This window comes from Sprattus sprattus, assembly GCF_963457725.1.
Source record: "Sprattus sprattus genome assembly, chromosome: 11".
In the NCBI taxonomy this organism is placed as follows: Eukaryota; Metazoa; Chordata; class Actinopteri; order Clupeiformes; family Clupeidae; genus Sprattus; species Sprattus sprattus.
In genome coordinates, this window is record NC_137909.1 from 12,945,745 (window position 1) to 12,971,600 (window position 25,856).

General features: G+C 41.1%; 1 protein-coding gene across 1 annotated transcript in view; it reads left to right on the plus strand.

Moving 5' to 3' along the window:
* The window catches only part of astn2 (astrotactin 2), a gene marked incomplete at its 5' end in the record, with an annotated part of 356,313 nt that overhangs the window by 201,544 nt on the left and 128,913 nt on the right, over positions 1 to 25,856 (plus strand). Inside the window, one exon of the mRNA XM_080847054.1 lies at positions 20,484 to 20,634. Within this exon, the coding sequence (XP_080703180.1) occupies positions 20,484 to 20,634 (151 nt within the window). The remainder of the gene's footprint in view (positions 1 to 20,483; positions 20,635 to 25,856) is intronic.

Sequence of the window (25,856 nt, forward strand, 5' to 3'; positions counted from 1 at the left end):
TAAAAATAAAAGTTAAAAAAAAAGAAAGACAGCTAACTCACTGCTTTTTCAAATAAGAAAGATCATATCTGGAAACCACTTACAGATTCCGATTAGCTAAATTTGCGTCTGGATGGAAAGGTGTTATCTTTCCCCATCCCACCCATGCTAAGCCATTTCTAGCATAACATGCGATCTACCGTGGAAAACAGAAGGCAGGCGATTTTTTTGATCAGTTCTCACCACACAACGACGTCTCATCTTTGCTCCTTGAATGTCCAGTGGTGTAGTCCAGTGTATACACAGGTATACGGAGTATACCCACTAATTTTTCAGTCAGCATTGGGTATACCCACTTCTCAAAACAGGGTGTTTATCCTGTGCTGTATGAATAAATAAAGAGTATACCCACTTCTCCAGGGACCACTACACCACTGTGAATGTCTATATGTAATGGTATGGTGTTATTGAAATTTACTACGTGTAAAAAAGACTAGAAATTGAACGTTTATTATTCGAGTCTAAAGTTTCTAATGTTGCCTCGGGCGCCTTTACGTGAACATAATTAAAACGTCACATAAGTCCACTAAACAATTCCCATTTTGCACGCTCCAGTAACAGAAGAGAAATAGAGGAGGGAGGAATGATAAACCAGGTACTTGCTCGCACCGACGAGCTAGATCCTTACCAGCAAAGGTGGCTAAGCGGTTAGAAACAGCACCATTAGGTACACAGTACCACTAACCTGAAGAGCGCAGGTTCGGATCTCGCGAAGCTCGCGTAAGATTTTTAAAATCTACCTGAAAAGACACAGGTTAGATATTTGCGAGTGGCAAACATGTCCCAAGTTGCGAATTGACCATCTCAATATCAGAGTAAGCCCGACTCTGTATAATTACATGCCAAAAGTGAATATCAAGAACATTACAGAGTGGAAGCTCCGGAATATGAGTGGAACAGCCTCGAAAGTACATTGCAACCCCCGAACTCTGAAAATGAAAGGCAAAGCAAGAATCGTGATATCCCCGAAATCAAAACCCTAAAGACAGAACTCTGAAAACGGAAGGCGAATCAAGAAATGTGATAACCCAGAATAGACAGAATATTAATTAAATTATTATCGTGTACATTTTAATTTCGTTTTTATGGGGCAATAGCTGTAAATGGGAGGGGATACGTTTTGTCAGTTGAAAGCTGACCTATAGACAGAATCTCATTCCGTCTCATCACAAGAGCATTTATAATAAGAGCATTTCGCACCTCTGTCAGCGGGAGGTGAGAATGCTAAACACATCGGCCCCCCTCCCCTCGCAGGTTCCTTTCCGGGAAATTCCGTTCGTATGCGGCAGACGGATATTTCGGGGGAATGTCCGCGATCAGCCAGGAATGGTGATCATTCGCAGCTGTATCACAGCGTATACGGGCCCGATAATCTTGCTTTTCGTGCAGTGGATGTGTACATGGCGAGATAAATAAGTTCTACAAGGGACATGGGTTCACTACAATATATCCCCACTGAAACAAATAAATTTACCAAGTAGCCAGGCCTCTCCAAAGTCCCCGTTGCTCAATCATGGATAGATGGCACTATTCCGGAAGATAAAACTGTCATGGACAGATCCAGGGTATTTGGCAACCACGTTAGTAATGGTCATATTGGCATCACATATGACCTGGACATTCATTGAATATGTGTGCTTTCTGTTTCGGTAAATGTGTTCGTGGATTGAAGGTGGGACTGTTTGAATGTGGGTGCAATCAATGGCTCCAATTACGTTTGGAAAGTTTGCAATTTCAAAAAAAGTCCTGTTTGATGTCTCTAATTTCAGCTATGGCAGTGGGGAAATGTATTGACCAGTGCGCCGTAGCAATGCGTCGAGTACCTGGGTGAATATTTGGCTGAGTGAAGGCTGATATATACCAACTGCCGGATGTCAATATGTGCAATGTTGTCAGGAGTTTAACAACTGATGGAATGGAATGTGATCGCCGGTTGGAGGGTTCGATGTCGTCTCTGATCTGGTTCAGTAATTGAAGTATTGAGTGGCTGGTTAACCTGTACCGTCTAATGATTTGTGGTTCGCTTAACTGAAAAAGTGTTATACGAGTTGAAAAAAATATTTCTGTGTGCTGTCTCTATCTATGTCTTCGCCTTGCTCTTATAACTGCTGCCATATCAACGTTTTCAGACTCAATGGAAATGCGCTTCCTGGTTAAGACGTGCTTTTATGAGGCGGAGAATTATCCCGCAAATTAGAGAGATTAGCCAGGCAGTTTTAGTAAATACCACGCAATACATCATTAGGCGCACTTAACTTCTCTCCTCCCATATATTTGCGCCTCACGCCCACGTTTCTTATACCCTCCCACCTCATTGCGGCTTACACCCACAAAGCGTAAAAATGCGCCTCTTCTCAAATGCGCCTCCTTTGTAAATACCGTTTTATGTTTACGACCGCTATTTTACGCCTGAAATGGGCGCAATCCTGTTAGTAAATCAGGCCCTTGGTGTTCAAGTTATTTTTCACTCTCCTGCGAGTTTCAATTAGTACCCAGTATGATAGTGAGCACGCCCACCATAAGCTAATGCTTCCTGGGTATTGTAGTTCATTAAATGAGACTGGGTTTTGCAGTTTAAGTAAATGACTCCTAATAGGAAAAATGAGGTGAAATGCACTCAGTCCAGCCGGAGGGATGGGTGACTAAGGTGACCAGAAATGCAGCAAGCTCAGACCAGCTTTATCTTTAGCTGAATCATGTCTGAAAGAGAGATCAATGACATCAACACAGAAATATGAGGTACCAATACAAGGTACCTGTTTCTCAACACCATTTGATTTTGTTTGATTTGATTGAATTTGAGTTGAGAGAGCCATTAGCCACCCTTTCCTCCTCTCTGTATATCTAATCATATCATCATTTAACTCTTATAGTCATGAGTGAAACTGAATGTAAAGCTACACTCAAAGATTATATTGCTTTAAGGTTAAATTCATAGTTAAAGACGGAACCTTCATTTTTGAGAAGGGTGAAAAATAGTTGCCATGACCATTTTAAAACCTCCTCTCTCTCCCTTTTCTTTCTGTCATGATGTCAGTGGAATAGTTAACAGAATCCCACCTGAAAGTCTGAGGGGTCATTGGCCAATCTGAGGAGAGAAAGCAGCCCCTGTGGGCGTCCATTTTGATTTGATAAAGAACAGCAGTACAAGGCTGTATGCCTTACACATGATGGAGGGCTCCAGTCCAAGGGCAACAGCCCTCAAGACCTGGCGCTGAGGGGAATGTAAAATGCTCCAGTCATCTGTGGTTTGAAAGCCCAACACATTTAATCTATTGGAGGACATCTGTGGTTTGAAGGCCCAACACATTTCATCTATTGGAGGACATGAAAGTGCAGCCGTATTCTTTCCAAGTTGTTCTATGTACCTTCAGTTCATTCCCACACATTGATCAAGTACCTTTGTGCATGTAATGGAACACCATATGATGTTCAAGACCTATCCCAAAACCTCAACTTTAACAAAGCGGTTCAATTTTTTTGCTACAATTAAAGGAAGGACAGTCTCTTATTGAACCTGCCTGACTGCTCTATCCACTCGTGAGTGCCTGGTACGACCATTATTCCCACAGCCACATACACTAAGGTACTTGTCTTTGGCCTTCTTAGTGGCAACATGGTGGCCCGCTCATGACCTGCCCCTCTCAACGAAGACATATATCTATTCATTGCAAAGAAAGAGTGAAAATATAATAAATAAATAAACCACTTTAGGTGCATCTAAGTGCTATAAACCACCTAATTTCCCTTACAGTCCAGACAATGTTGTTCGTCTCTTCTCTTCTGTTCTCTTCTCTTCTCTTCCTTTCCCTTCTTTACTCTTCTCTTCTCTCCGTTTTATTTCTCTTCTCTTCTCTTCTCTTCTCTTCTCTTCTCTTCTATTATCTTCTCTTCTCTTCTCTTCTCTTCTCTTCTCTTCTCTTCTCTTCTCTTCTCTTCTCTTCTCTTCTCTTCTCTTCTCTGCTAACCCCAGTAAGTGAGTTCCTACATGTATTGTAATATGTCTCAAGCTCCCTTAAAGAGCCATTCAAAGAGGAGGCACAAAAACAGGATTGGCGGAAAGGATTACTGGTGAGGCAGTGGTGGAGGACGACTCGCAGCTCGCCATCATTAGAGTTTTAGAGTGTTTCGGGGTGGGATGATTGTGCGCTACCATGTGTGTGTGTGTGTTTTGTATCAACCTTGTTTATTATTCAGCTAGGCTTATTAGCAACAGAGTGGGACGCTGAGTGTACAGACACACATTTCAGCCATTGACGCACTGTGTGTGTGTGTGTGTGTGTGGGGGGGGGGGGGGGGGGGGTGGGGGTGGGGTGTGTTTGTTTGTATGTATGTGTGGGGGTGTGAGTGTGCGTGTATGTGTGTTTGTGTCTCTGTGTGAATGTGCACATGTGCATGTGTGTGTGTGTGTGTGTGTGTGTCTGTGTGCCTATCTGTGTGTGTGCGCGCACAAAGTGTGTGTGTCTGTGTCTCTGTGTGTGTGTAAGGGGGAGGCTGGAGCAGAATGGCCAGTAAAGGCGGATTAGAGGTGACGCCTCCAATAAGACAGCAGCCCCACGGCCCCCTAAACTCATTACTAGTCACTGCAGATCTGCGCTTAGCATTGTCTCTTTCCGCTCTGGCACTCTTTCTCTTTCCCTCTCTCTTGCTTTCCATCTCTCTCTGTTTCTGCCTCTCTCACTCTCTCGCTATCTCTCTCTTACCATCTTTCTTCCCTATCTCTTTCTTCTTCTATTCTCTCGTTCTCTTGTTTACTATTGTGTTATCTTTCTGTCTTTGCTAAAGTCTATACTGATCTATATTCTCTCTTTCTCTCTCTCTTTCTCACACACTCACACTTTCTTCCCTCCCTCTCTGTCAATCCTTATTGACATCTTACTTTGTGACACCTTTGATGGAAGGCGATTAGGACTAGAGATGGAGACAGTACTTACAAACAACTTCCAATGCATTAAACTGCCAAGAAGCATTAGTAAGTATCCTAGAGTGTGTGTGTGTGTGTGTATGTGTGTGTGTGTGTGTGTGTGTGTGTGTGTGTGTGTGTGTGTCTGTGTCTGTGTCTGTGTCTGTGTGTTAGAGAGAGATGGGGGTGTGAGGGAGAAATTGCAAGAGAGGCAATGTGTGTATGTGTGAGAGCGCAATGGTGCGTGTGTGTGTCTGTGTCTGTGTCTGTGTCTGTGTCTGTGTCTGTGTCTGTGTCTGTGTCTGTGTCTGTGTCTGTGTCTACATCTACCGTGTCCCCATGTGGTGTGTGGATTGGTGAGAACACCTGTGCTCCAGAAGGTAAAGTATAATCACAGAGCCTCAGTGTTATCACTCCCCATCACATGGAGACACTCCTGAACCTCCCTGCTATGAAACAGTTTCACACACACCTGAACCTCCCCTGCCATGAAACAACATCACACACGCTGATTTAAAGCACAAGAAATTGGAGTTGGCAGCCTCAGCAGGACGTCAGGTAGCTGCCTGAGTCCTTTGTCCCCTGTGACTGCAGTTTCTATCTTTTCTTTTTTTTTCTTCTTTCTTTCTTTTTCTTCCATTGGTTTCCTGTGGTATTCAGTCACATCCCTCCTGTGTCCTTTGTCCTTCTGATTACCATGTGTCCCTGACCCATCTCCGTGGTTACCAGTTATCCCTGGCAGCATTACCTGGGTCAATAAGTAGTGAGATGAAGAAGCTAAGTTCAGGTCGGGCGTAGGTGTCTTCTCCTGCAGTCCTGTTTGTATAAAGGCTACATTATAATAGGCCCTCATCTAGGAGTCTGCTCAGGCTCTTACCATCTATCTATCACACATCCAGTCTGCCATGGTGTTCAGTAGTGCAGAAATGCCAAAGTGATTTATCAAATTAGTAAATTTACCCTGAAATGTTAATTAAAGCAACAACAAGGAGTGTTGGCCTTAATCTAGCGAGCTAATTACCCAGAAGGCATGCAAAAAACACTACAAACTCCACCTACAGCCTAGCTGCCAATGATACAAGCTTGCTAACTTGCTTACTGTTGCCTTTGGGGGTATCGTCGGCAAATTCGTGCTGTGAAAGCTTTTCTTAAATTTGTGCAGGGTAAACTGGCCCAGAACGGAGAACTGTTCAGTGCTTGAGGGAATACAGTGTTTATATGTCCTCTATAAGACCATGTACCATACAATTTTAAGATGATGTCAAAACTAGTTGCTAATAATGACATACCTTTTGGAAATGGTTGCATGATGTTCCTTTAATGGAAGCACTGATAATAACCTTTGAATCACAATGCATTCGGTGAGGTTACAAGGACGTTCATCAACCTTAGAGGCTCATTGAGCACAGGTCTGCAAAAATCTATTAAAAAGACCAACCTTGATAACTGTTTTTAAAAGTGCACTATACCCAGGTGTTCAGGGCAAACTGCCTGCATTTATTTCAATGTCATTGATAATTCATGACAAATAATGTTTCACTTATGTGTGCAGCACTCACCCGAGATAGTCTCATACATTTTAAAAACTATGGAAACTTTAAAAAAAAAAAAAAAAAATACAAAAAATGCTGCATAAATATTTTTTATATTATGTTGGTTTAAGTTGGTTCAAGTATAATGAACTTACATGCCATTATTGGATACATTGTTTTACTTGACTCAAGGCAACACGGTGGTTTAACTTAATTTCTCTTTATAGTTGTAGTGGGTTTAATCTAATCTGATTCTACCACTTGAAAGAACTATCATAAGAAGCATTTAAACATGCTGCATGGATTTTTTTTTTACATACGTTATTTTAGCATAGCAAAAATCTATTCAGTTAAATACAGAATCCAAAATTAATTAGATTAATAATGTGATTATTAAATAAACACTATTAAACAAAACTGCAAATTGGCTTTTTTTACCATGCCAGTAGCACTAGGGTGTTTATCATACATTACACAAACAAAAATGAAATAAATAAATAATGTTAAATTAAAGAATAAACCTGGTTATACATGCCTAAAACATCAAACGTCATGCATCAATCCCTCAGCCATTCATTTGAACCAGCGGTGCCGGAATGATTTCAATGGTGGGGGGGCCAAATGTGCGTGCATGTGTCACTCTCCTTAATGTTTGCTATATCAATCGCGCGCATGCAGGCGACCAGGCAGCATTTACACAAATTAAAACAGGCTTTCCAATGGTATAATAGTTATTGCCCAGAGGCATTGATAAAAAAATAAATAAATTACCAAACACACATTTCCTTACTTTTTGTCCGATGTTTATCTATACCGCGAAATAGGCTAGTCTTTGTAATGTAAGGCACTCCCTAAAGTCCAAATCTCTCGCCATCTCAAGAGAGCATTCAGTCTCCTTCTCCTGAATATGGGAACAGTCAGGTCCCCCTGTTTAGCGGTCTTCGCCATAGACATGATTAGGTCTATGGTCTTTGCTGCCGCTATTCTATTCTACGTTTATGGTCTTGCCGACTTCGGACTTGAGTTGTTGTGGGACCGCAGTGCAGTATGGGAGAAGGAGCACTACACTGCGACGGTTAGCTTAAATTCTAAGAATATGTGTGTTGTATTTATCAATAATATGTGTGGTTTGTGTGTAAGCCTTCCTGTAATTATGTCAATGTGTTCCAATTCATGTATTTTGAAGTGCGTACCATGCTCATGTTAAAGTCAAAGTCAAAGTCAAAGTAGCTTTATTGTCAACTACTTCACATGTGAACATACAAAGCAGTCGAAAGAACGTTTCCCACTCTCCCCACAGTGAAGCATATAAAGTGCACAGGCACAACAGATAAACAACAGATAAACAGTTCTTAGAGCTAAGTAGTATACAGTATACAGACAAGACATTACATAACTTAACATAACATATCACTAAATAGAACATACAGATAAACGTACAGCAGCATCAGTTGTATTACTTAAAAGTGAGGTTTTTTACAGGTGTCGGAGTTATTACTGACAATAGGTATCTCACCATGGTACTGAAAATTAAGCCAAACACTTAGAGACAGCGTGGAAACTCTGGTTATTGTCGAAGTGCTGGAATGTATCTTACTTGCTGCACATTTTTGGGTATGCGATCATGACTTAACGCCCCCGAGATGATCATCCAGTAATGAAACGTTGATTCTTTCAAAATACTATACGAAATGTGGGCCTGGCATTCCAATGCCTCCCCCCACTATGACTATCTTCAGGTTAGAAGCAATGTAATGTCAATGAATGGCTTAGGAATGAGGTGTGCCACCAATACAAATTTGAAAAAAAATCCCCAAAAGTGTGGGGGAAACCCCCTATCCATTTTCTCTGAGTAGAGTATGCAAACAGGCATATATCAACAAAGACATGTGCAATAGTAAATGTACTATAAACACATGAATATCCCACCAGGCCTAAATGAGAACACAGAACTATATAAGCAATGTCACTCAAACTTTTTTGTATTACTCATGAAGTTTAATGGTACGCTGGAGCTTTGCCAAGAAAGGTTTCACCCTCAATTTCATCAAACTAATTGTCAAGAACCTATTACAGAAACCTACGACATTTCAAACAAACGTCCCTGCTCAAACACTTTAATCAGCTAGCTTAACAATTTGTTTTTCCAATTAGTTCTTTGGAGCCAGTTTGCATCATCAAGCTCCAAGAAAGCAGCTCTGGACATTCTTCCTCTAGGGCACCTCTTCTTTCTATCACAAAAATATCCATACAACTCATGGAGGCCCAAATGGTACGGTACAACTAATGGTACTTTGGATATTCAACCATCTTTTGGTTTAAATCTGTACATGAAGGAAGTAGATAACTAGGATTCTCTTTCGTGAAAAGGCAGATCCAATCAGGTCACAAACATAGACAGTCCTGACATTTCAAAACTATGGATTGGACTTTTCTGTGTTCATCTATCCATATGTTAGGCAGCACATCATTTGTTTTGAAAACAGGAAAAAGTTAACAGGAATTCAGAATAAATTAGAACATCAGAGTACTTCAATATAAGAGAATCACAACACCAGCCTTTACTGAATAAACAAAAGCGTTAATAGGCTATATAAAGCCTGCACAAGGCTGGCCATCTCTTTCACCTCTGCTACTAGTGGGCACTTGAACACTACCTCTGGTCTTCTCAGTGAACATGTCTTTGTGTTTCTTTCACTAACAATTTTGGCATTGTCTCTCTTATTTGATCCCTCACTCAACAGACTTCCCTGTGTCTCTCCAATTGGATGAGGAAGGAGATAATTAAGTTCTGCTTTTCTTGGCTTCTTACATTTCTGGCAAAAGATGTATCTTGAAGTTGCTTCAGTTTGATGGAGTTGACTGAGACCTCTGGAAATCTAAGGCTTCTGAGTTTTGCTCTATAATTCCCCATTTGCTACTTTAAACTTGACAGCCAACTATAGCAACCAGAGACCAAGCCTGGTTCTTTGAAGCATCAATAATGCTTGAGAAAAGCCTCTGCCACAGCACAAAGCCATGCACCAGGTGGATATACTGTTTGCTGGTAGATGTTTTCTGCCAACGTCTCTTTGGTGTTAATACTTTGTGAAATGAGAAAGCTGCCTTCTGAATGACTTTTGAGTATTAGTTCAATGAGATTAGTTAGTGTTACAGAGAAGAAGTGGTCTCTGAAATCTCTGTCTATATACTGCAGGGTAAACTCCTCTTCTATATTGAATGCCTCTTTTACAACAGTGAGGAGTTCTCCTACAGTCATTAATATTCCAGATAGTAAAGTCTGTTTTAATATGTAACATTGAGCCAGAAACACTCGAAGCATTACAAGCAAAGCCATTGTGGACAGTGGCAAGCTAGGAAAGAGTAAAAAAGGAGATCAACAAAAGACTGGATCATTTGATCCTTTGAGGGGATCGAGGTGAACATTATTCCTCTTAAATTGATATACAGTGAAAGATTTAAATAAAGCAATGACTACTGCTCTGAATAAAATACACTAGTACTAATTATTGCATACATTTGTGCCTAAACTGTTTGAAGTAAGCAGCTTTGTGAGTACAGCTTTCTATCTGGTGTATTTTTGTTGAATGCAATAAGAGATATTCAAACCTACCCATCCAAGTAACCTTTAATAACAACCAAATAAGTAGGGCTGGGGGGAAAAAATCGATTATTCGATTTTTCTCGATTCTCTCTTAAAAGATTCTCTCTCGATTCAGAAAAGTTCATAATCGATTTTGTAATTTAAAAAATAAAAAATAAATACTTTTTTTTTTTTTTTTACACATCCATTTTATGTTGAAATGCAAGCTGCATCGATTATTGGATTGTTCATAGAAAGTCAAAATTGTGACAAGGAAAAGCTTTTTCTTTAATAAAAAATAGAGAAAGTAATTCATCTGTTGATTTTCTTTAATTATCAAACACAATGTAGGAAGTGTAGCAAACTCGAATGTTTTAAAAGTCGAAATGGATTGATAATCGTTTTATCGGTTTAGAATTGATAATCATTTTTTTTATACATCCATTTTATGTTGAAATGCAATTATTGATTGATTATCGATTATCAATTTGAAACCGATAAAACAATTATCGATGCATTTCGACTATTGAATCATTTGAGTTTGCAACTCAGAGTCTAAAATCACTTCCTACTTTGTGTTGTATAATTAAAGAAAATCAACAGATGAATTACCTTCTTTATTTGCTTTATTAGAGAAAAAGCTGCTTGCATTTCAACATAAAATGGATGTGTTAAAAAAAATAATAATAATTAAATTACAAAATCGATTTAAAATCGAATAGTTGACCTCTGAATCGTTTTCAAATTGAAACGTGAGGTGCCAAGAGAGTCCCACCCCTACAAATAAGTGTCCTTAGAGTAACCATGTGCTTACCTCCTGTGTTATAAGCTGCCAAGGAATAGGTATCACCAAGTTGTTATTGCTCAAGATAATGTACATCTCTAGTATCCCCTAACGGATATTACCTAAGGTGTTCATAGTTAGTTAGATAGTTTAAGAGGCCTCACAAAGAAACTGACTGTTCTTAATGAATACAATTTTAAGAATTTCAACACAATTAGGCCATCCGTCTGTTAAGCCATTAACACATAATTTCTTCATTCCAAAAGCATAACTGACTCCATGACAACTGCAGAAATCTTAGGCTTGGATGCTTTCTTCATGTTTCCTGTATGTTTCAAACACGTCCAAGGAGACTGATGAAACCTTTGAGATACTCGTGAAAGCAGCACTGTGTAGGCAGTATGACAACATCATCTGGGGTTTCACAGAAAGGATGTATAGTATGTCTAACAACTCTAAAAAGCCATATTTGGCATAAAACCGCATAGTCCATTACGACTCAAGTATCCCAAAGACTTGGATCATCTGAGGATAATGCTCCCAAATGCTTTGGACAAAGTTGGTCAAATCTCAGGCGATGCTCAGATATTTTGCAATCAAGGTCGATTCCTCAGATGGACTGAAAACACAATAAGCTCCACAATGTCCAATGACAACTTGCCATCCTCTTGTATCTCTACACAATTTTAAATGGCAACAACCTTAGAAGGACCCAGTTTTTGGGTGCATTTCCAGCAATGCTTTTACGTTCTACGGCAAAATGTTGAGGAACCAAATGTGGGACATTACACAGAAAAGTCCATTTGTAAGTAAATCTCCTAAGGGCATCATTCAGTTCAGTCAGTGTAATGTACATCTTCAAAATGGAAAGATCAAAGCACCGTGCCAGGTACAATACCTTCAACAAGATTGTGAATTAGATCAGGAGGGTAGCCGTTTCAATGTTTTCAATTTTGTCGTGGACATGTGCTTCATGTCAGTGTTTTCAAGGTAGGATTCTCAAGTAGAGGTAGGATATCATTATCCTGGGCCTCCTTTGTTCTGGGAGAACAAAGAACAATTTTGACTTAAATTGAGGATGCTGTCCAAAATAAAATCTGTAAACAAATGAACCTCAGAAAACTCCCAAGATGCCCCTAGCGAAATACATACCTCAAAATCATCTGCACACAGAATATGAGAGATGCTGGGACTATCATCATGATAAAAGTCGGTGTCTTTTATCATCATAAAATTACTGGAAGACATTAACACTGCTTCTACCATGGGTATCCTCTACATTTATGAAAATGATCGGTTGAATGTCACTGTTTTACAACACCTGCTGCAATGACTTTAGAATAGGCATACACTGACAGGTTTATTTTTCTCTGGGATCAGCCATGTATTTCTCCTTGTGTCTCTTTTAAAAATGTCTCCTGGGTCACAGAACTGCACAGTGAATAGCATGCATAGTTAGTGGGGACGACAGGTGGGGTTTGTCGATTCTTAACAGTGTGAAACGACAATAGATTTGTAAGTGGGTTGCTTCAATTTAAAATGACCTTAACGAGACAGAGAAAACTATAGCAAGTTAAAACCTTTGATATGTAAGGTTAGTTATGCTGTGATGGATAATTTCCTAGCTAACATAGCAAACTAACTGAACAACTGCCCATCAAACAAAGTTTGCGTTAGTGTCACTGGCTCAACACGTTGAATTTAAACAAATGAAGCCAGTAGATATTACAGTCATCTTAATTTGCAAAAACTGACAGTATTGTAGTTTACCTTTAGCACAAGAAAGACAGGTACACACAGTCTTGGTAATTCCCTGTAGACTGAGTCTTAAAAGCCTGTAGCAAGCAACACTTCAGGCACATTATGACAGATACTCATATACACCAAGTTTACCTTACTTAATTGTTGTATGTCCTTGCTTGAACTTAGAAAACTTGAGTACATTTTAGTTGTTTAGCTTTGAGAATATGGTAATACAATTGATGTTATCTGAACACATCTGAACTGATCTAGTGCAATTGACATCGACTAAGCAACACCTTTTACAGGGTAGATGGGCATTCAGAATTAAATCAAGGCTGTTGGTGGTGCCCACCTCAGTAAATGATTGTGTGACAGAATTGTGTGTTATGATATTCTCACGTTTTTATCTTGGTAAGAGATGGGGGCTTAATGTTGGGCTTGATTTAGATGCATATTCATTCTTTCCCTTGAGGTACAGAGAAAGCCAAGAGTGACTTATTAAATACATTTTGTCTGATGATATTGGTACTTGCAGACCTCCTCTCTCCGGCATTACAGACTGGCCACAAGTAAAGTGAAATGGTTTTAACTATTTAGTATTGAAAGTGCCATATGTTACTGATAATGCACTGTTTCAGTGGCTGCTCTTACTGCCGACAATACATCACATCAGTAGATGGACCCACCATTGCTCATGCAGTGACTGACTAACATTTGACATTTACAATTCAGATACCATGTTAGCATATTAGCTTGGCTAATGTGTTTCTTTCTTTATCATTGACATTAGGCAACATTGTTCACCTTCACACCCAGCTGCCATCCTCAGGTCAGGAAGATGAGACACAATGAAAGAAAAGAAACACACAGAAAGAAAATGTGTTTTCCTTAAAGGCATGGGGCACTGAGTCTATCTCGAGGAGCGGAGCGTGTCTTTCCCAAATCCCTAGATTAGTATACAGGAAGTCAGATGTTATCGTACGCCTAGGGGCGCGCTGCTCGCACAGCTGCATGTGAAACCTAAGACGTGGTGATGCACAGCCTCCCTTGTGGGCCTGATGACGTCACTGTCGCCGTCGGTGCACAGAAACAGTGTCCCAACGGATTCAGCTCTACTCACCATTGCCGCTGCAGACCAGATAAAGCTGCGTGTTCAATCACTGTAAAGAGATAGATAGCTCACTCCCTCTGCTTCTTTCACTTCCTTCTGTTTTTTCTCTTGTGTTTTTGTGTGTTGTTTTTTTTTCATACTTTTTTAGGCATTCATGTCATTTCTTTGCTCACTTCCTTTGCTTGCACAGTGTGGGGGCATCCAAAGGGTTCTTTGAAGGATCTCTATTCATTCCATTTAAGGGCATCATATTCTTTTGTGCGCGTGCACACACACAAACACTTACTGATACATAAACACACACACACACATACACAGACATGCACGTTCATGCATATTCTCTTAAGTCTTTCCCATTCGATCTCTGTCTCTTATCCGTCTCACTTTCACTATAATTTTTAACTCCATTTAATTCCCTTAACATCCCTCCCTCTCTCTCTCTTCATCTGTCTCTCTCTCTCCCACTCTATGTATTCTTGGGGAATTATCTCTCTGTCTCTCTCTATCTCTATCTTTCTCTCCCTGTGTGTGTGTGTGTGTGTGTGTGTGTGTGTGTGTGTGTGCGTGTGTGCGTGCGTGCGTGCGTGCGTGCGTGCGTGCGTGCACGCGTGCACGCGTGTGTGCGCGTGCACACATCCGGACTGTCTCTTGGCTGGGGATGTAAACATGTAGGCATATAGTTGCCGGTATGGGTAAACATGGGCAGCTAAATGTATTCATATATATTGCCCTTTGTTAATAACTCTGGGAGCTTTATTTCGCTTCTGGCCCCTACAGAGCTCCTCTGCAGCTCTCTCTGGATCTGTGTTTGTGACTGAAGCAAGAAAACCTTAGGCTTACAACCATACAGTATATATACACCTTGAACTGTCTATGGCAAAAAGACGGACTCTGGCTATGTACTCCACTCGTTGACTCCACTGTTTTCCGCCCACAAGAAAACACATCCTGGTATTTTGTGTGCACTTCCTCAGTAAGGACAGATAGACTGATAGATAGAAAATAGCACCATGCACTGATAGTGTTGTAGTCAGTGTTTGAAAGCCACCATTCTAGGTAATTCTGCTTGAGTTCTGCTTGGAAATGCATTCACTCAGTTATTTGTTTGGTTATGGGTGATGAGGAAAAACTAAAAATTGTCACGCTGTGTCTGACACTTTAGCTTTGTCTCACCTTTAATTATTTTCATTGAGCAACGATAAAAGGCATGGAGCCATCACTCATGTTCACACACAAGAAGCAGTCACACACACTCCTGTGTGTGGCATCGCAGTCATTGAGTGATTTCTGTGTGTGTGTGTGTGTGTGTGTGTGTGTGTGTGTGTGTGTGTGTGTGTGTGTGTGGGAGGTTGCTCCTCTCAGTGAGTCATGCTGGGCTTCAGTTACAGCCAGCCACTGGAGCACTTTGGAAGATACCACTATTCTTCACCTTTTCCTACTTTTACACAGACACATAAAAACACACACACACACACACACATACATACACACCGCATTCACGCACACAAATTCTCCGAACTCTCTTTTGTCCGTCTGGAAGAGTAATAGATTAGAGGAAATTCAGTATTTTTAAGGTCTTGGTTGAATCGAGACTCAGAGTTCTGACCATCAAGAAAAAAGGGACCTTCAAAAACATCCATACATAAGATGTAACAAAATACTGTTTTTCTTCACTCAGTTTCAAATTAACTTTGTATGATGGCCATGGAAAGAGAGAAAGAGAAAGCGAGAGAGTGTTTCTTTGCAAACAATATTTTTTTTTCATCTTTTACTCTCATCTTTACCGCTCTCCTCCTCCTCCTCCCCCTCCTCCTCCTCATAAAGTGGATGCTGTGCAGCAGTAGCAGCCTCCTAACTGTGATGTGTTTTATTAGCACTAAAACTTAATGGATAGAGCTTGACGCTGCAATACCGCGGCTTCTCCATCACATTGCTGTGACAAGAGAGGCCAATCAATGCTGGCGTGCCAATTAGCCCTGAACATGACCCGTCACTGTGGTCTGTTACCACAGACGCAGCATCAATAAATGACACCTCCGCTCTTTATAAATTGCCATTGGATCAACAACATAAAAAAAAACAATCGGCCCATAATTGTACAAACCACCTCCTGTGAGCCCACTCAGTTGTGCCCATGGTTCAAGACATAATAAGTGAGAGGCATTCCTATGGAGGTCTCTCTGCCCGTGGGTTGAGAAAGAAAATGAAAAAAAAGAATGTATAAGGAAAAGAAGAGACAGGAAGAGGAGAACTGATGCAAATGAGTTGGCATATGACAGTAATGAGCATCAGATTGTTGTGTGTTTGTGTGTGTGTGTGTGTGTGAGTGTGTTTGCATGCGTGCACCTCTGCATGCCTTGTGTATTTGTGTGTGAGTGTGTGTGTGTGTGTGTCTTTGAGAGGGATGGGCGAATATTATATTAGGACTAATCATGCGAGGGTGACATGAGCTACGGCTTGGTAGCACGTGAATATCCTCTCCTGGTTTTTCCCTACCATAAATCCTGCAACAAGTCATAGGTAGATTTTACAATTATGACTTTCATTTTCAATTAAAAACAGGGAAAAACCGCTCCCAGGATATTTAAAGGCCAAAGCCACAAACAGAATTAGCTAAATAAATAGAGGTCTGACTGAATTGCCACTGGTCTATTCTTGTGCAAATACCTACTGAAATAAAATGAGATCAAACTGAATGTCCTTGCTGCTCTTGGTTAACAAGCAAAACAAGTCCTGAAGGGTAGCCATATTCAGTCTATGAAATAATTGAATCTGCATTGGCTCACATGTCATTAATCACGATTCACAGATAGCCAGTCACCATTTACAGCTTGCCAATTGCCGTAATCTTGGATCTGCATAGGTGTGGGACAGATAAACTATTTTAGTTAGATAGTTAGTTAGTTGTTTAGACATAGACACACGCACCCTCATACACAAACCTACAGAAGCCTGTGTTGTTTTTGTGTCATGTGTCTGTGGCTGTAATTTGCTAGATTTAGCTCAAACATGCTTATGTGTGTGATAATAGGTGTGTGTGTGTGTGTCTGGTTGCAGTTTGAAGGGGTTGCAATTGGTTGATTTGTAAGAGGCTGCATTTTCCTTGCTGCTCTTTAACTACTGCCTGTGGAGGGTGTGTGTGTTTGTGTGTGTGTGTGTGTGTGTGTGTGAGTGTGTATGTGTGTATGTTTTGTGTGTGTGTGTGTGCTTGTGTGCGTACTGTGGATGTATAAAATCCAATCGCCAATTTGTTCCAAATCATGAAGATGAGGGAAAAAGGGGGGAAATAAACGAATTACAACTTCCAGTAGTTGAGCATTATGGCACTTATTTGTTTACAATTTGTTTGCTTTCCGTTCTGTAGTTATTTCCATACTCACTGGTGGGCATATCTTGTCTGGGAAGTCCCGCCCCTCTTCTTCCGGCCAATTTGATTTTGCCTCAGAAGTGGGTCTGGCAAACTTTCTATAGAAGTTCATTTCAGCATTGTAAGGATCCTTGGGGCCAATCACAAACTGGCTTTTGGCTACCTTGCGCGCCATTGGCGGATTTAAAATAACCACGTCTATGTAACAAAAGCTACGGCAAAGATAGTTTTTAAACATAGGACATGGTGGCCGCCGAAGCACCGCAAAACTTCAATAAGGCAAGTTTTCTTTGAAAACAGAACCGAAACTTGCCCTGGAACAATTCATACAGAAAAAATATGTGTTTGCTTTATTACCGATCGTTGTATCGTTGTATAGTATCGTTGGTCTGATTGGTTAAAGGCGTGTCCAATTACGTGACTGAAGTGAACCGCTGTTGAGTAGTTTGCCAGACCAACTGAGCAAATTAAATGCAGTGAAGGGGCTGGCAATTTCCAGACAAGGGCATATCTATATCACATTTATTTGGGTGGTTTATTGGAATATTTTCAAACCTCTCATTCCCTGATATGTTAGCTTGTCTCCACTATTTTTTGCCCCTTTTTGTTTATGTGTAGCCTCCTCTGGATCTCTGTGGAATCAAGGCAGGGATCTACCTGGGTTAATGTTGGCTTCATCTGGCGATGAGCTGGCTTTTTATTTCTCAGCCAAAATGAGCCCCTTTCCTAATGCACTTTTAAAGACTATGGCAGTGTTGTAATGCTCCCTTTAAGGGCCTTCTGTTCTCCTCCCTGAATGGACTGATATGAAATGAAAGTCCTGAGGAGAGGCTGTGTGTGTGTGTGTGTGTGTGGAGATCTGACTGGCTGGGCCAAGCGTAGCCTGCCCAAGCCATTCTCTGGATGATTAGCAGGGACAGGGAGGAGACACGTGTGGGTGGGGTGTGGGAGGTAGAGAGTCCTGGCCTAGGCCTTGGCTGTGTGGGGATGTCCTCTAATGACTGGTCTGGATCATTAGTGGGCCTATCAAGTGAGTGAGTGTGTATGTGTGCGCGTGTGTGTGTTATTGAGTGTGTGGGTGTGTGTGTGTTTGTAACTGAGTGTGGCTGTGTGTGTAATTATCTGTGTGTGTATGTTGATAGTGTGTGTTGGGGTTAGGGACGATGCACTGCCTGGCTCTAAAGAGCCTGCATGGACCCGTGCTCACGTCTTGGGCAGATTAAACATTGGATAGAGCACGGCTCAATTACATGCCATTACACTTCTAATTAGTTCTTAATTCCCCTCAAAGTAGCCTCCATCACCTGTGCAGAGATCCCCAATCCTTCTCACAGCCTGATCACAGCCAACCAGTTCTACGCCTTGGCCCGCACCCTTGCCATGGGAAATCACGTCCAATCATGTCAAGGGGTGCCTGTGGGAGGGCAGGGGGCTAGAAGACAACATCCAGTAAGGCGTATCAGTAATAACCCTCGCCATGTTTATGTCTGCCCGTGCCCATCTGGTTCTGTCTTCTTTCGCCTGGCATGGAGGCTTGGCACACAGGGCCTCACTGGCGAGAGAGAAGCTGGCATAGTGTCTGTTGTTCTGACATTCTCTTCTGGAATTAGAACTAGAATTACATTTTTTGAATTATTATTATGTTTGTATTTCAAGAGTGAACACAATATGATAAATAGTTGTAAGGCTGATGAAGGCATATTTTTGTATCTTTACAATCATATCAATTTCAGTTTAAATTTAGATAGTCACAATGTATTATATTTCTCTATCTTTTCCTGTCTTTCTCGTTTTTCTCTCTCTCTCTCTCTACTCAGACCACTGCATTTGTTCTATCTATCTGCATGTTTGTACTTATGATCTCATCATTTACATGTTCCTATGTTCACCATATGAGTATATTGACAATAAGTCACTGTGCCATAATGAATCGATTGGCATTAATTACCGTCTGGTCACAAAGCCCTAATGAGTTTCTCTGCTCCACTAATGTGCAACACACTACAATTATCTTCAATTATCCTGAGTGACCTTCACATTAATTTTCACAAGCCCTCAGAATGTATACAGTGAGACAGCTAGCATGGCCATAATATCAACAGTGAGGAAAGTGAGCTAGTTAGCATAGCAATTATATTTAGACTGAGGACAGTGACACAGATAGGGTCTTAAGATCAACAATCTGGACAGTTAGACAGTTAACAACATGATAATGACATCCACAACAATGACAGTGGTAACCTTAGCATAGTCATAATACCTGCAGTGAGTTACCATGGTTATGTTATCCATAAAAAAGTACAGTGACCAAGACAAGAAGATCATGATATCCAAAATAATGACAGTGACAGAGCTAGCATGGTCATAATATCTGCAACAGTGACATACCGTAGTTAGCATGGTTATCATATCTATAATAAAGACAGTGTCACAGTAAGCATGGTTATAATAAGGGCAGTGACAGTGTTAGCATGGTTACAATACCCACAGTAAGGACAGTCCTTGCCCATTGCTCATCCTCTGTGTCTGTCAACACAGCTGTCTGTTCAGCCTTTTCACTTTGGACCGTAATGAGCTACAACTTCAGCAATGAACACCCAACCACCTGCCACACGCCAACAGCGATTAGATCAGTTATTTGTGTTATTTATTTCTCCTGCTGCAAGTTTGTGACAAGTCAGAAATAAATCGGTTGAGTTCCCGTGTCCACTAAAATGGTTACTGAATGGAGCAAACAGGCTCAGTATAACAAAACTACAACAACCCAGAAATTGTTACAATCCAGTTGGCAACTATCTGCCCTAAAAATATGACTAACTCTCTCACTCTCTCTCTCTCTTTATCTCTCTCTATCTCTCTCTCTCTCTATCTCCCTCTCTCTTGCTGTTTAGCCTCTAAACGATGCTCATCCTTTTCCAGTTGTCTTAGGCCATGGCTGCTTATGGGGGATACTGAGTCATTAACCACCTCTCATTACTTTTATTATTAGTCACACATGGTAGCCTGCTGAACCCTGCGAGACATTTTCATTTGACATTGCGTATTGGTCATATACCCACTGAGCTAATGAAAATGTTTAGTAACACCTTCACTGGGCCATTGGAGACACTCATAAATTATATGCAATTACTAGATGGCATCTTTAAGGGCCTTACTCTCTTGGCAGTGAGGAGAAAATCCTGATATCATCTCGTAACACATAGGTAACTATAGCATCAGAGTATTGATTAATTAACTTGATCTGAGAACATTGGTCTCTTGAGTAGTCCTGTCTAGGTTCTATTCAGAAGGAGGCTCTCGTAGAACATTATGTTAAGTGGCCATTTATATACCATGCCATAGTTCTGAAGGAAGGGTATTGTAGAACTGATGTATAGCCAACCCTTTGTTAAGTTCTGCTCATGTTTTGCCCTAACTGCAGGGAGGAGGCCATCATGTCGACGTACTTTGAGACAGTGGATGACCTGCTGGCCTCGTTTGGGCCCGTCCGAGACTGTTCCAAGGACAATGGAGGCTGCCGCAAGAACTTCAAATGCGTGTCTGACCGCCGGCTGGACTCTACGGGGTGCATGGTGAGTTTATTATCCTCAAACCTACTCTAAACAGTATATCTATTCATATGTTAAAGGTGCATTAAGGATTAATAGCTATTCGCTAAAGGTATGCTAGCAGCTAAAACTAACGAAATATCTTGAAATGTGCTGACTTTGACATTATGACAAACTAATTACTCAACGACTGTCCTTACACAGTCAAACATCAATCATGTGCAACACAAGACTAAGCAAGACGGCAAATAAGCTACTTACTAGATCGGCAGAAGGTAATCAAAGTCAGGTCGGCGGGCATCGGCAGGCAAAACTACAGCAGGCAGTTATATGCCTATCGACCCTGCTATGCCATTGGCACGGACGCAATTCTCCATATTAAAAGTCATTGTAGCGCCCCATTTTTTTTTAAGCTGTTATTTTAAGGTTAAACTGCTTATCCTAACCCTAATCCTGAAGCATAATTGTTGCATATTGTGCCTTTAATATGTGTTTCTCTGTCTCTCTATCGCCACCTGTCTGCCTGTCTATCTATGTCTAGGTCTCTGTAGTCCGCCTGCCCACCCCCCTAACTATCTACCGATATGTTTCCATATTTACACTTTTGTTTTCTCTCTTAAACTTAGTCTGTATGTTGTGTTATGTATTTGTGCAAGTCCACAACTTTGAAGCATAATGTTGCACTCTCAGATCCCGTATTGCTGCTGGAGCCATATTCCACACTGTACTTTAAAAAAGCCTAGAAGTCACGCCTCTAGGCAGCCTTTGCCAACCGCATGGCCCGCGGTTGCAGTGGCTTCATTCGTCTCTTTGAGGATGTAACCCCCTCCAGACAGATAGAGACATCAGTACTGTTTCCCTGGCCTGTTTGATTTGATTTGAGGCGGCTGCTTTGCGAAGGGGGAGGAATAGCAGCCTCGGTGGCTGATTTATAAAGGCAGGGCGAGTGCCGAGGTGAGGTGAGGGGGTGCGGGAAGGAGGCTGAGGGAGTTTGGGGCAGGCCGAGGTTGTAAACCAATTAAATTGATGAGACTGCTGCTTCCCCCGTTGATGGATGGTCCAGTCATTAGAGGGCAGACCATGCTGTAATTTGACTGGCCTGTGCACAGTTAGTCATTCGGAATGAAAGCCAAACACTGATACTGCAGTTTCTTTTCTTTTTTTCCACCCTACATTCAGTCCATGTCCTCTTGCTGGAATAATAACTGTTTATTGAGACACATCCCCCTTCTCTGTCACATGTTAATTATATCCCCATAGGGACATGTGAAACTATACCAAGTATGCAGGCAAGTATAACAGATCAAGTAGAAAGACTTTTCTAGTAATATTGCTTTTAGACATATCAATTTAAAGCTTGCACAACTTGAGAGGCACAAAGGCAGTTATTATTAGTTGTGACAGGACTGCCTTGAAATCATCTCATCAATATTTTAATTTCATAAAGTTTCCCTTGAAAACTTGCAAGTTGGTGCTCCTCGCAGACCCACTCCCCTTATGAGTTCCAGTAACAACTTTCTGACTCCAAATCACATTTTACTCCACTCCATCTCTCTAACGATTTTCAGTAAAATGTTCAAAACTGTGAGGCAAAAAGGATAGACTCCATGGAATTTTCAAATTCAGTGTAAATGCGTGCCTGAATGAACTCTCCTGCACTCTTTTGATACCATCCAAACCTAATAGTGAGTGGCAAATACGATCTGTGTCCCTCAACATTTTACAGCCTTTTTCAAAAGTGTGCCTTGTCTTTTCCCAAGTATATGGTGTTTGGTAGGAAGAGCTGTATCGCTTAGTCCTTTATGAGATTAAACTGAGGTCTGTAGAGCAAGACACACCTTCCAGTGTGGTTTGGAAGTAAGAGTGTATATGCTTGAAGGGTGAGTGCAGACTCATCTCTAATGGCTAAGGTGTCTGTCGGTATATTACCCGGTTTAGAACGTCCCCCTGTGCCTTGGCTGAGTGGAGGCTCAGTTTGTCAGGGGTAATCTTGTCATCTCCAAGAAATGACAACAAAGGAAGTTGCCTCTCCTGTCCCCTCTCCCCTGCTGAAACATTTAAAGGCTTCGATGAAACAGTCTGTTCTAGACAGCTTTCCTGTTATGGATGTGTTTTATTTATAATTTTTTTTTATGGGCTTTGGCGTTAAAGTAATCCTTTTAAGGGTACTCTCCGTAAGCTCTTATTAGTGGCCGAGTGAACGGAGATGGAAGGGGTAAACCTCTTAAAGTTGCCCCTCTCGAGAGGGCCAAGGCAGGTGAGGGGAGATAGAAGTCAAGCACCAGGATACCATCATAAGATTGGCACGTGGCAAAAGGCAGAGCCTGAGGCACACAGTCTTCACAGACCCAGCCTGTCTTTAACCACATAGAAGCCTTGTGAAACGAGATGTGATGAAAGTCCACTCATGGACATTCTAAACTAGAAACATATTGAAAACCAACTCTAGCAAGGCTACTCCTCCTGGCTTTTCCTTCAAGACCCACCTAGCTTCTGCTTTCCCTTGACTTTTAGGCAATGAATTATAGTCCTCCTTCCAGTACTGCCCTCAGGAGACATTGTGGGTTGGTTTAGAAATGTAAAATTCTCATAATGCAATAAAAAGTAATGAAGTTAGTTCACATCCACATTTACTCCACATTTCACCATGGTTTTCTCTTGACATATCTGTGTATCTAATGTATAGGACTTAAACATACATGTACTGTATGTATAGACCTACTATGTTAACATACAGTATGTACATAGATTCTCTCTCGATACGTGTATTAATACACATGTATGTAAAGACCTATATGTTAACATTTGTCTGGCTACACTGGACTTGCCAGTCGTGAGCAGCCTCCTCTCCCCCTTGTAGGCAGGATCATTTGGATCCTGTGAGTCCCATTGTTAATTATGAACATGCTCTGTGAGTAGCCTGGTTCATTTAGTATGAACTTGCTATGTGAGTGGCCAGATTTGTGTGTTTAGGGTCTTGTGGTTTCCTCATAGTAGCGCCATCAATCATACTCTGTTAAGCGTGATTAAAGCACATGCCAGTGACATGATCAGCAGGCACATGAGGCATCAATTGGACTATCCTTTTCCTTTTTTGCACTTAATAAAATGACTTCCTCTAGCAAGGCATAGTTTGTGCTCTGAAATGGCTTTTGCTGTAACATTGCATTAGTTGCATTCTGCCACTGTGGCTTTAAGACGGGGGGACAGTGTGTATGGGGTTGATGCCTTTCTTCTCTATGTTTCAGGGCCTCTCTGGGCCATTGTATGGATCATTAGCATGCTAATGTAGCGCTGAGTGCAGGTGAGCCAAGACTGTTTTACACGTTTTAATGAACCCGTTTAACTTCCTTTACATCCACACCCTAACATTCGCCCTTGTGAGGAGACAAGGGGACGAGCGTGAAAACGCTGAAGGATCCCCCGTGAGCTGTTGTCACGGAGAGAGTGATGTCACATGCTATAACCAGATGAAGAGCAGTTAAATGGACCCTCTGCGTGCACTGTATGGACCACAGCCTGATTTATACCGGTCAGGTGCTCGAGTTAACGCTGTGTCATTTCTACAGAGCTCCTGGTGCCTCAAAGGTCAGGTGCAGACCTTGTGAGTGCGATATCAATCAATTTGTCAGTTTACAAATTGAAATCAATAATCCTGAAATTACCAAAAATGCATAAATCTCTCTCTTTTTTTTTTTTTTAGGAAATTGGAAAGTTCCATTACTTTGGTCGTGCAATAGCCCCAACACTCAAAAGATAATTATCCTGAGCATGTGGTAGCGGTGCTATTGGCTGGTGCTGAAATCCCATTAAAACAGAATAGTGGACGAGGGGAAATAATAATATAGTGAAATCAATTAGCCGACTTATGACTGCAGGCTAGCGCACTTCAACGTAAACTTGCTGAAGTTCTCTCTCTCTCTCTCTCTCTCTCTCTCTCTCTCTCTCTCTCTCTCTCTCTCTCTCTCTCTCTCTCTCTCTTTCTTTCTCTTTCTTTCGTTCTTTCTTTCTTTCTCTATCTCTCTATCTCTTTCTCTCTACTTCTCTCTCTCTCTCACTGACACGACAAGTCCACTAAATGTCATAGAGGATATTGCTATGTGTACTATTGAAAGGCATACTGTGGATATAAACTCATGTCGTTTTCTGGAAGTAGTGCTTTGGTTTAGTCTGTTTTCGTCCCAGAGATCTTATCCAGACTGATTGAGTGACGTCTAGGTGTATGATACAGGCAGTAACAGTCTGTATGTATGTACCATATGTATATAAACATATAAACATAATTAGTCATGAGCCTTGAATAAAGCTTTAGAACTTCTTCACGTAAAGCAGTTCCTCTTGGATTGTATTCTACATTATAGAGTGTATGTATGTATCGTACTTTATGAATCATTCCTACCTGGTTTAACGGCGAGTTCTTATTGAAAGCACAAGCACATTTCAGTGTTTTATTATGTACAAGTTAATAAGTAAATGGAGCAAGCTCTCTTGAGTATGGTTATTGTTGAAATAAGATGACGAATGTGGCATCTGTGGTATTTGTATATAAAGCATTTCTCATAGGGGGAAATGGCTCTGTTTTGGATATCTCCTTCTTAAAATGTCTCTGTGGAGCCTTATCGACTAAAGAATGTTCCTCAGGCCAGAAATGTCACACACTCAATTTGACATCTCTCACTAGGTATTTGGTGGTTCTTTATGGAAGCAAGTCTTCCTTAAAAATAAATGCCTAAATACACTTGAATGGCTCCATTAAAAGATAACAGTTTAAACAGGAATTGTAAATCAATACTGAACTTGGCCTTTGAGGCTTTGAAAAGGTAGCAGTCATATTGATGAAAAAAAAATAACAACTCAATTTGCTCAAAGGTTACATCGCCAATTTCAGCTGCCCAAGCAAGAAGGTAATTTCCATCTAACTCCTTTCAAAGTGGCTGCAGCGGAACCCTGATTGGTTGGCAATGTCACAAGTTCCGAGCGGGCAAATGTAGAGGCCGGCCAGTTGAAGTGTTTTAGCATGAACCAAGCGTGTCCTCGAAATTAAACCGACCAATTTATTTATGGCATTAGCCCTACTGTGCATACCTTACATATCGTGAAAATGTTTGTGAGTGTGAGTGTGAGTGTGTGTGTGTGTGTGTGTGTGTGTGTGTGTGTGTGTGTGTGTGTGTGTGTGTGTGTGTGTGTGTGCACACGCACGTGCATGCGCTTTTGACAAAAATATGATTTGTTGTATGTGTATATGC